This window comes from Haliaeetus leucocephalus, unplaced genomic scaffold (genome assembly GCF_000737465.1).
Source record: "Haliaeetus leucocephalus isolate CR32 unplaced genomic scaffold, Haliaeetus_leucocephalus-4.0 Scaffold224, whole genome shotgun sequence".
In the NCBI taxonomy this organism is placed as follows: domain Eukaryota; kingdom Metazoa; phylum Chordata; class Aves; order Accipitriformes; family Accipitridae; genus Haliaeetus; species Haliaeetus leucocephalus.
Genome location: NW_010972660.1, coordinates 45,996 through 57,966, shown reverse-complemented (window position 1 = coordinate 57,966; position 11,971 = coordinate 45,996). Strand labels below are relative to the sequence as shown.

Here is an 11,971-nt window from a genome sequence, read left to right as displayed (position 1 = left end):
TGCTTAAGGTACTGCTCAGATAAGAGCTCTGGATTTGGCAAGCTTTGCCTGTGCTTAAAGTCAGTCACAGCCACCAGAGAGACGCTCAAGACATCCAGCCCTATCCTCTCCTTGTCTGAGAGAAGACCTTTGTTCCTGTTCCTGGGGGAGGGAAAGGGGGTGATAGACAACACTGGAAGAGTAGACAAGGCAGCAAGGCACAGCACGTGTTAAATATCTTTATGAGGTCAATCTTATTTACATGGATACAGAATCACTTTACAGGCAGTTTAATCAGGAGGCAACACGTGCTTTAATTCAGCAAATTAAGAAGGGCAAGACTACGACATGTCCTTGTTTAACAGATCGATTAGTATGTGGCCTAATGGTACCTGCACAGTTTAACTAACAACAGCAGGCTGCAGTAACCATGAAAATACTCACAGCAAGAGCTCAACTCCACCTGGAAGGAGTGATCCACTTTACTTGTATTCTCACACATGTAGGAACAATGACTCTATGACCAATCATTTATGCTATGGGTGTTGTGCTAATGTAATAAAAGATTTTTTGTCCCAAACTGGCAAAGAGCTTGGTGATAGACTTGTACCCATTCAGAAGCAACAGCATTTGTGTTCTAACTTCAGTTAATTTGGGGGGGAAGGGAAACCTGAGGCAAAGTGCAGATTCCATCACTGCTCTTTGTGCAGGAAATCAGCAGGACTAAGAAACCCCACAGCTGCTGAGGGAGCCAGAGCAGCTGGGCTCTGACGAGTCCCAGCCACAGGGAGACTTCCCACTCTGAGAGATGTGCAGGACAGCTAGGAGGGCTGTCATGAAGACAGGGTTAAAACTCACTGACCCACCAAGTCTCCTGGGAGAAAGCACATCTAGCATACAGAAGGGCACCTGAGTGAGCAGCAGCCATCTTGGACTCCATACAGCAAACTGCTCCACTCTGCGCTGGAAGGACAATTTTTATTTCACATTTCCACTGCTGCAGATTCTAAATAATATTTCAACTTTAATTTTTCCCAAATAAGCTTCCAGCAGCAGTAGGGACTGTGGAGCAACCTTGAGAGCGAGCCGCATTTCTGCAAAGCTGGCATTTTCCTTCATTACCATTTCCTAGGACAGTGGGTGGGGTTTGTATCGTGATTGTTGGTGCCTCAGTGGTTTGTAGCCTCTCCAGCTGGGATTCTCACCATGCTGCTGACTGACATCCTTCGCTCTCCGGAGCCCGCTGCCAGAAAGATTCATTCCCGACTGCAAAGAAAATCTGCCACTGGCTCTTAGCTTCCAGTAGAACGCTTCCCTGCAATCAAAGCAAGAGAGAAGTTTAACATCTCCTGACCAAATCCACCCAAGGCACGCAGCAGCCCTTGCAGCCTGCTTTGCAAGGGCACCTCCCCATCTGACCTGCCGTCATGCTTTGTCAGCCATGCAGAACAGACAAGTTTGAAGCCTGCAGTGACAAGACGCTGAGCCCCTGGAATCCAAGACACCAGTGTCTGCTGTAGATGATTTCAAGTCTGCAGCGCTCCCTCACAGCAGGCCAACACCAACTAAATAGCACCCTGAGTTACAACACTGCGCTCATTTGCGTGACATGGACTTTGCTGCACTTTATGACAAAGACTGATCCCTTCCTGGAGCTGTAAGCCTGTGGTAAGAGCCAGTCCAACCTGAGCGTACCAGCACCAGAGGCTCTGCAGCCCCACATGTGCTTCCCGGCAAGCCCACGCTTTGCGGTGGCAGCAGAACTGCCTGGTCCCAGCTTTACCAGCTAACGGGAACACCCTCAGTGCTTTGAATTGGGTACAGTCACTGAATGGACAAGGAAGCAGAGCTGCAGGGGAGGCTAGCAACCTTCCTGAAGATGTACCCAGCATTTTTGCTGCAGCAACAATGCAATTTAGTCCCTGGCTTTTTGCTCCAGGTCACAGGGGACAGCTAGGGCTTTTCACACCAGTGGCTGGAAGGCCTGAGGCTAAGTGAGAAGCAATGCTGTGCTTTTGCTGCTTCTACCTCCCAAGAAGTGCAAATTCTGCTTAGTGCTCTGGGGGAAAGACAACAATAAAACACAAGAGGCCTCCTACCTCAGATGGGGTGTCAGGAGCTAAACATTTTCTTAAGTTTGGAAAGGAATCCCTCCTTGTTCTCCTCAGCCTCAGGCCTATCCCCGCCTGCGTCAGCGCTAGCCTTGGCCCTGCCACCTGGACACAAACAGCAAAGGCCTGCGGTCAGATACATCTCCCACCAGTAGCCAGCAACCCTGATGAAGTGAGAGGGTTATTTTAGATGGGGAATGGTCAAGTCAAGGCAGCTGGTTTTGCCTGCATCCTCACATACTGGGCTGCACCTGGCAGTGAGCCACACTACTGGACCACCTGCAGTGAAAGCACTGGAAAGCCCAGACCCCAGAAGTGGAAAAGATGACCGTGAGCCCAGGTAACACCATTCCCTTCCCCTCTCCCCAGCCCTCCAACTGGTGAGGGAATTCTCATGCTGCACAATCAAGTCAAGGACCCCACAGGCTTTGGAAACAAGCACCTGGAATTGAGTCTGCCAACTAAAAACAAGTTGTCAACTTGACCACAGCCAGCCATGACTTTACAGGGAAAAAAAAACCTGTATTGGTGGTCCCTGGAACAAACTCTGTTCCTGTTTCATGGTTGTGTCATGACCCTTTAGAGCAAAGCAGTGCAAAACCATACCGGGAGCCTGCTTTGTATAATTACAAGCAATGCTCAGACAAACAGTATCAGGGAGAAAAAGAACTCAGGCTAGAATGAAAAAGGCTACAAGTATTTCAGAACAAGTGCCTTGCTAAGGAATCTTACTGGCAACAATGAGCATAATTTTCATGTATGAACAGGTCCTGAGAAGTTGTTTGTCCCTCCAGAAGTGGCTACAGCAAGAACAAAGGAGAATTCTTTGCTAATCTGCTTTTTTCTACAGTAAAAACGGCAATAACAGGACCCCCAAATCCTCCTCAAGCTTTCTTTGCGCACAGAGAACACAAAGTCCAGTCTTCCCCATCCTCCCACAGCTGACTCTCGAGCTCAGACTGATGCAGTGGTATGAAATACTGAGGCCTGCGGCAGAACACACCTCCATCCACTCAGGGCATTTCTGCTTCCCAGAGCAAGGACACACTTTCAGCAACAGCCTGTTTCTGTACTGCAAACTACTGGCGTTGTTTTGAATCTACCTTGCTGCTTAATTGTGGTAAAAACTAGCAGGTTTGCTTTTTAAAAAACAAGTTTGGAGAGCATTTTTTTCCCTTTGGCACATAAATGCCTTTAAAAAGCTGGAATGAAAGTTTTGTGCTTAGAGATCTCTTCCCTTCCTCCCAAGCCTGACCTTTAATGCTTGCCCTCAGCAGAAAAGACGTAACTTCTGTGTTACGGAAGCACTATAAAACATAACATTGGTGAGTATTTGGCAGATCCTGCCTTCCAATATCTTGAACTTCACCCTATATTCCTCAGGCTTTGGCATGTGTAGTAGAGAGGACCCAAGTTCCTGGGATCATTTAGCAGCTTTGAAAGACTCTCACCTTTGCCTAGCTGTACGCAGTCATAAATGTCCTTTTTGGTTTCAAGCATAAAAGGAAACCCAACCAGCTTTCAGAATTTCATTGTTCCAATACGAGCAAAGAAAAAATTGTTTTCCAGTAGTGAAAGACAAAGCTCTCGCCTTACTGTTTTACCGTATGTTTTGCCTTTAGCTGCTACTGATGCCAGGTACCTCACCCCTGAAACTTAAAACACATAACTGCGGAATCAGAATTTTTGATCTGGAGCTGAAAGAGCAGCTTTACAAAGCTCCCAGCTGACTTCACTCCCTCCATCACACTGGACACTGTCTACTGACTGGAGCCAACACTCAGCACCAATGAACATTTCTATCCCAGGTTCCCCCACGTGCACAGAGTATGGCTTAGAGCAGCCTTGACAGCAGTACTGCCCTTCAGCTTTCAAGGACGAATGTCCCCACTGCAGTCAGAAGCACAACAGATTAGCTCACAGAGAAAACTGGCCTGAAACACATTCTCTTTTTCTACCTCTGCTACTAAGACAAGTTGCTTCTGGCACAGGGGCAGAAGCAGGGAGCAGAAGGCATTCATCACCACAGCAAGACTCAGCACAACTTGTCAGGACCCCAGAGTACCTCAATACCCTCTCTCTATTCATGCACAGATTTGCCCAGTAAGTATTCGAGTAAAGCTTTCTGGGAAGAAGCCACCTCTTTACTTTGTGCTACAGCCTATTAACATCATACTAAAACTATTTCCAATAAAACATGCTTGGCAGGTTGTGCTGACACACTGTCTCAAGGTGACCTTGGCTCACCTTCCTCCCCAGGAACCCTCAGGAAGCGCTCTGCACTCCCATGCCAACTCCATGAGGAAGGAGCACCAATTCCCACTGCTCACCTGACGCTGTATTTGTGACCCCGTTCACTGTGCCGTCCACATCTGCCTCATCCTCAGCGTAGCTCATCATTAAGGCTCTCTGGCGATCCGTCAGCCTCCTGCAGGTCAAAGAAAGAGGTGTTGGTTACCGCTCTCTTTAGGGACAGATGTATCTACAGACCTCCTTAACCTTCTCCGGCAGCACACACAAGAGGCAGCTACTGGAAGTACAAGACAAACACACCTGGCATATACTGAGAATCCCTATGGTGGTCTTAAAATGAGCAATCTATAAAGAATAAGCCCCAGTGGAAGAGGAGAGATAGGACCCACTGCATTTCACCAAACTGCAGTGAAAAACCAAAATATTTTTAAATGCTGAGGAGAAGCGTGTGGAGCTGCAACAGAACACACATCTGGTAGGGAGACCTCAGGAAATGAACTCCCTTGCCAGGTGCAGCAATACAAGCTAAAAAGCTTCCTTCACCACAGGGGCCAAGGGTGGCCAAGCAATCTGAAGCAACTGCCAAGGAGTTCAGTTCCTTTGAGCTGTAGGTGTGAGAGCACAGACACCTTATAAGCCAGAACACTGAATTTATGTAACCAGGATCCAAGACAGAATTGCAGATAGCCAGGCAAATACACAGGTGCAGAACTACTTATATATTTCCAGGGTTTAGGGTTTTTAGAGCTGGGTTGCCAAATGGTATTATTTTAAAAAAAAAAAAAAAAAAAAGTGTATCACCTCGCATTAGAATAAAAAGCAGAGTGAGAAATGAATCATCTTGATAAAACAGTAAGGAATTTTCACAAAATCTTTCTGAGCAATGTTTTTTGCAAAAGTTCAAGATTTCACAGAAATTTGTATTAGCTCTACTTACTGAGGAACTTTTATCTTTATGTGAATGTAGTGGTCTCCATAGCCGTAACTGTTAACCTTGGGAATGCCTTTCCCACTCATTCGAATTCTCTGGTCTGGCTGAATACCAGGGGGTATCTATGAACACAGAGGTGTCACGTTTATTACCCTAGTTTAACCATTTATATAGTAATTGCATTACATGTCTATAAAAATTAACTACTTCTCCAGCAAGCTTCAAAGTAGGATGGGAGAGATTTGGTACATTCATGCATCTGGACACATTCAGAAGCTAAGTCAGTAATGATAGAAAAGCTTTTGAAGGAACGAGTAAAGAACCTTGCACAATCTATAGACCTTGGACGGGATTTGTCCAGCAATCCACTCAGCCCTTCCTTTCTGTGTCCCTACACAGCAATAGGAAAGGACGTGTGACCAAGCAGGTCACAAACTACCTGACGCTCAATCCTGAAGAAGTCTGAGACACAATACGGGCAGACTTGGGAGATTTGCACCACCTCTGAGCTAAGGAGAAGTCTCTGCTGTCCCGCATCGATTTATGCCCAAGCTCTTCCCCATAATGGTACTTACCGTGATATTGATTGTCTCGTACAAGCCTTGACATCTCGCTGTGCCTCCCAGAACAGCCTGTGCTATTGAAATAAGGAGGTCCGAGTGGATATCTGCTCCATTTCTTCTAAACACAGAACTTTTTTGAACCTAAAAGGCAGGCAGTTCCAAAGAAAAGTGAGCACACCACCACAAAGTTCTCATGGTAACCTGCTTTGAAGGTTCTCAGAATAAAACATATCACAATGCTGTAGTCTGACCCTTTACCATCCACAAACTGCATGGGTAAGAAGAGTAAGTTAATGTTCAGTCTTTTAGAAAAACACAGATCTTCACATAACCATAATTAGCCAGAGGCTTAGGAGGATGCCTGCTTGTTATCACAGCAACTCCCTCCCCTAATCCTGTTGTTAGTTTATCAGTGTCAATATGATTCTGTGGAGACAGAGAAGACACTGCCTTCTCCGCTACCCTGAACAGGGGAAAGCCACAAGAGGGAGGCAAGCACCTTTGCCATGGCCTCACAAGCTGGAAGAGAATTAAATCGTCCCGCACCACAAAAAAGGTTCTGAAAAAAATTTTCTCCTTGACAGAGATGCACAGGACAGGATACCTAGAGGAGAAGAGGACCCCAGCTACAAAACGTGCAAAGCAGCACTTACTTAACCTGTGTTTGCAAAAGGACACTTGACCAGCCAGATTCTCGCGGGCATTCCCACAACCCTCTTCAGTGCTCCCCACCCGTGCAAGCAGACAGCTCCTTCACATCTCACAGTCAAAGACTCAAGGCATCAAGAACCTACTCTGCATTTTGATGCACAGTACCATAAGGGCCTCATCCCAGAACAAGCAGCGCAATTCTTAATGAGCAGACTTAACCTAACACCTAACATTGTTACAATGCCGATCTTCTGCTATCTCACAAAGTTCATATGGATCATGTTACCTCAGCTGTTTCAAAGGATCACTCGCTCTTCCTCCTCCATCCCCCATTCAGTCAGTCACTTCCCAGGCAGTTGCAAAGGGAACAAGCAACCAACTTAAATAATGAAAACAGCCAACAATATAACAATACATACCCTGAACGTAATGAAAATTTCTTTCTTCCCCACGGGCATCCGAACTGTCTGTCCATCCTCAACGCCTGCAATCAAAGAAAAAGAGGGAATGTTACCTTGCATTATAATCCACATGTTACTTGAATACCTACAACTCTTGCCATCCCCAAAAGCCGGCCACCACAGCAGCACCCACACATCCAGGAGCGCAAGGCACAAGACCTACCAGTGGGCAGCACAGTAACACTCTCCACAGGAGCCCAGGAGCTGTGGCCAAAGGGAGGAGGTGTCAGCACACGTTTATACCTCTGAGGTGATCACTATGCCCCAAGCAGGCTTGTTACTTCAATTCTTTTGGGAAATGCATCACACTAAGGAACACTGGGCAGCCTCCAAAAGCTGCAGGAAAATTACAGGTTGCTCATCCAGGGCAGTCTCAAAATAAGTCAGTCTTCAGCCCCACCATGCATTTTATCCTCTCTGGTGAGGAAGGCCATCAGTACACTGTTCTGAGCCAAGCTAAGGCTTTCAAGATTCCCACCCTCCCCCCAGGCTTCATCAAGGACAAATGAAAGACCCAAGACAACAAAACCTTTTGAGTTACACTCTTCAAAACCTGCCTTCAAAACCATGGATCCATGCAAGAACCAAAACCTCAGCTCAGGAAGGGCAAAGCAAACATTTATATCCATTGCCAGAAAGTTCATCTCCTTACTAGCCCTTTCAATTGCCAACCTATCAACCCACTTTGTTCTTAAGATAACTTCTCTGCAGCAAAACTTCTTACGTTGCTCTCACATTCGTAGCTGGCAGGGACCAGTCATGCTTTGGAGGCAAGTGCCTTGCTGTTGGCCAAGTGGAAGCAAGTAACTATAACTTAACAGAGAGAAGCACACAAGTACAACACTAACCAGCTGGCACAGGAACCATCACTGTTTTCTTTTGTTTGGTTTGCCCCGTTCCTCGACATACTACGCATGGTGTTGTTATGATGGAACCACGACCGCCGCATCGTCGGCACGTAGATCGCATTACAAAAGGGCCGGTATTTATTGTCTCCTAGTGAAGAAAACACAGATCATACAAATATTTAGTACTCAGATGGTACTTTTCACTTCCACAAAACACTGCCAGTGACTGGCCCAGCATATTTGAGTCCCTCTAACTGCACGTGCAACCTGACAGGACAGCGATATCCTTTAGCAAGATGTGGAGCAGAAAAGTGGCTCAGAAATCCAAAGAGGATGTTGCTTGTGAGACGCTGGATCAGATTCAATTGCCATCGCATTCTGATTTCAACCAAAAACCCTCACTACTATGAGCAAGTTCAAGGGAAACACAGCACTTTTCATCTCTAGGCTTTAATGCGCAAGCAGGAACAAAGCTCCTTACAGTGCTATTTCACAAGGAACTACAAACATCTATATTTTGAGGAATCCGAGGACAATCCACTTGCATGAATTATTGCCAGTGTCCAGGAAAACATTATGGAGGCTAAGCTATGGGCTGAAACGTGAAAGCCACCCATCAGATCAAAGCACACGAGGAAACAGTGGGAAGAGCTTTCAGTCTCCCCTGACCACCTACACCTGTTCTGCACAGAAAGATATTCTGGTCACAGACTGATTGCTAGTACCCATTTTGAGGCATGGAAATTGAAAGCCTGAAGCTTGATCATTCCTTACAGTAAGTAATGTGCATCTTCTTATTTCATGACTACCCTTAGGCTATCATCACCTTCCTCCTCCCTCCACCCCTCAATTCAGTGTATCCCATTTAACACCCAAGTAATTTCAGAACTGTTACATTATATAAATATGGTTAAGTAATTTCAGAACTGTTCGATTATATAAACATGGTTTGCTGGATGTACAATACCAGATGATCTTGCCCTGAAGGCTAGTGCTTTTAGCTGGGCAGAGTGCTTCTTTAATACAAAGAAAATCTTCCTAGTGCATAATTAACATCTGAGTCCACATTAACTCAGTTTCACCCAAGATAAGCTCATGACTGTAGTGAGAATTTTTCACTGTGGAAGGGACTGACTTGCCTCAACAAGGAAAAGCACAGCAGAACCTGTGTCTTAAAAAGTACCTACCATGCCAGTGCCACTGCAGTAGTGACAGCGCTGTGCTTTGGTACCAGGTTCGTGTCCTTTACCATCGCATCGCTCACAGGAGTCATTGATGTTCACCACAATCTCCTTGTTAACACCTTTTGCAGCTTGGGTGAACGTCAGTTCCATGATATACTGTACAGGAAACATGGACATCAATCTACAGCTGATGTGCAACAGGGTTTTAAGCAGACTGAAATTGTTTTAGGCCAAATATCAAACAATGCTTAAAATACATCCAGGTAATGGGGGCGGGGTGGGGGAGAAACAGATTCAGAAGGGTTCTGCCTCACTGGAGGAAGCAATAATCTGTCTCATGTAAATAAAAAAGGGTACAGAAAGATAGCAAACATTACAGGAATAATGATTACACCAGTCTGATGAGCAGTTGTGCAGCAGAAACAAGATTTAAAAAAATAAAAGAAGGAAGTAAAAATTAAAGTCAAACATTTTTCTGCCCTCAGGAAAACTCTTGATGCTTCTGAAGAATGCAGCAATGGGTGAAGGAGAAGGCTTTCAATCCCACTGAATCCCAAGCTCTTCCTCAATAAACTCTTTACCTCAGCAAAGATGACTGCACAAAATAGGAAATTCTGTTCATAATAGAAATGCCATTTTTAGCAAAGCCAGAAGTACTGAATAGTAAGCATTTCTGAAGGCAGCACATGAATAAACACTGTCAATACTTAGAAGAGCGTTTAGCTGCAGTACAAAGACCAAGACATAGGTTTTGGTTTACTATGGGCTCCACTGCAAAATTAAGCCAATTAAGCAGTCAAAACTAATCCTGGAAGGCTTGTTTTATAGTTAAAAGGTATTTTGTGGTTTTTAGCATTACAGATCAAAGCAGACATATGTAAATCAACGTACAGCAGGAAAGATGCCTCTACAATGATGGAATTGTTTGGCAGCACCAACTGGTGTCAGTAAACACCAGATGAAGTAGCTAGAGTCCAAAAAAGATATTCAGGTGTGGAGGATGTATCTACATGGCTTACCAACAATATGTGACTCTCCCACCCATACAATGGGACACTCACGTGCTGACATTCCCAGAAGCAAATTCTTTGCTTAAGCTCGCTCCCGGAGTGATCTGTGACAGACTGGTGTCCCTCTCCACCTTTTGAGTTTTTCACTTCTCATTTTCATTTCATTACTCAGAAAATAAGTGCACTTCATACCTCCTGTGGCTGGTCAAAAACATTCTGAAAATCGCCAAAAGGGGATCCTGAAAACTCTCCAAAGATTTTTCTGAAAAGCTCTTCTGGATCAATCGATGGACCACTGCTCCAGTACTGCCGCCCAGCGCCGGCACCTGCTGCGCCAGGATCAAAACTAGCTGTGCCGTACGCATCATATTGTTTCCTCTTCACTTCATCACTTAATACCTTTGAGGCAAAAGAACAATGCCATCAGGACACCGTACAGATCCCGAGCAACTGGACAGCCGGTATCTGCAGAGCGGCGTCCCTCAGGAGAAGTCAAGGCTACTGGCATTATCACCACAAGCCCACTCTCAAACCATCAGGAGGGCTATCCCAGCTCTCAGCAGCATATGAATTACTGAAAAGCTCCTTCCTCCATGGTATCTCTTAGCTCATCATGAGGAAAATGACAAGATCTTACTAACTTATAATAAGCACGAGTAACTTGCATTATATAGTCGATCATTAATACATCGGGTGAAAGCCGGCGAGAAGAGTGCTGGGGTAAATTTGAAAACCCACAAGAGCAAAAACCAGCACAGGAAGATTTCTGAATGAGCTGAAGAGCAGGAATAAACAGGGATGGGATGCAGCACAGTGGAAGGTACCTCTGTCTCAAACAGCTAGTAACTGCTGATAGGTTTTCTTGTTTGTTTATTTAAGCCGACCAATAATTCCCTGGCAGTGACCGCTGCATCCATGCCAGTCACTCACTGTGAAGAAAGAGCACAAACTGAAAGAGTCCAAACCATACTCAGCTAAATCGGATACTTGGGCTAAGTGATGTCCTGGAGACACCGCTGGGACAGATGCACTCAAGCCTGAAGTACAGGACATCAAAAAGAACCCATGGTTTTACGGGAAATGCACAGAAGAAATGTTTGCCCCCCATCTAACCTCCAATCCTTCCTCCTTTTCATCACGATAAAACCCTGCATATTACCTCATAGGCTTCTGCCAGCTGAGAGAACTTCTCTTTAGCTTTAGGGTCATCCTTATTTGTATCAGGGTGGTATTTCTTTGCCAGCTAAACAACAAAAATCAAACTATTAGAGACAGACAGAAGTAACTTTAGCGTATCTCACATGCCAGGAAAAACACGCTGGGCAAAGCTTGGCTTTGCTATCTGTATTTTAGGGAGCTAAAAGCCTTCACTTCGCATTATCTTCCCAACATAAGGAACTACAGAAGCTGCTCCCGAACCTCTCGGCAATCCCAGGACCTTCCGGAAGCAGACCCGAGATGCCAGCGCAGGCGGACCACGCTTTTGAACAGCTCCCCAAACCCACGTGCTGAGCCTTCCCACCACGACCTCCCCTCATCTCCAGCGGGTCCGACCACAGGGATCTATCCCAAAGGCAGGTTTGGTCTCTGCCCTACAAGGGAGGCCGCGGGCAGCTACGACTCCTCTATCTGCCTACGGGCCCTCGGCCGCGGCCCGGCAGTCGCCCGCCCGTCCCGGCAGCGTCCCCCCCCGGCGGGGCCCGCGGTCGGACGTGCCTGGTAGTAGGCCTTCTTGATCTCCTTCTGGGTGGCGGTACGGGGCACCCCCAGCACCTGGTAATAGTCCTCCTTGGCGCGGGCCGCGGCGCTGCTGTGGAAGGCGGCGGAGACGGCGGCGGCGGCACGCTTCGGCCCTGCGGGAGAGGAGGGCAGAGGGCGCGGGGTGAGGGCCGGGACGGCGCCGCGAAGGGCAGCAGACGGGACAAGGCCGGGGGAAGGGGCCCGGCCCCGAGGCGACAGCCCGCGGCTCGCCGCCTCCCC

The 11,971-nt window shown here is 46.7% G+C and overlaps 1 protein-coding gene across 1 annotated transcript in view; it reads right to left on the bottom strand.

The window, feature by feature from the left end:
* Positions 1-867: 867 nt before the first annotated feature.
* The window catches only part of DNAJA3 (DnaJ (Hsp40) homolog, subfamily A, member 3), a 12,557-nt gene continuing 1,453 nt past the window's right edge, over positions 868-11,971 (bottom strand). Inside the window, exons 2-11 of the mRNA XM_010567040.1 lie at positions 11,708-11,844; positions 11,151-11,234; positions 10,184-10,390; positions 8,985-9,137; positions 7,798-7,945; positions 6,908-6,972; positions 5,850-5,978; positions 5,281-5,396; positions 4,421-4,518; positions 868-1,294 (exon numbers count right to left, since the gene is read on the bottom strand). Coding sequence (XP_010565342.1) covers positions 1,272-1,294; positions 4,421-4,518; positions 5,281-5,396; positions 5,850-5,978; positions 6,908-6,972; positions 7,798-7,945; positions 8,985-9,137; positions 10,184-10,390; positions 11,151-11,234; positions 11,708-11,844 — 1,160 coding nt within the window. The 3' untranslated portion in view covers positions 868-1,271. The remainder of the gene's footprint in view (positions 1,295-4,420; positions 4,519-5,280; positions 5,397-5,849; positions 5,979-6,907; positions 6,973-7,797; positions 7,946-8,984; positions 9,138-10,183; positions 10,391-11,150; positions 11,235-11,707; positions 11,845-11,971) is intronic.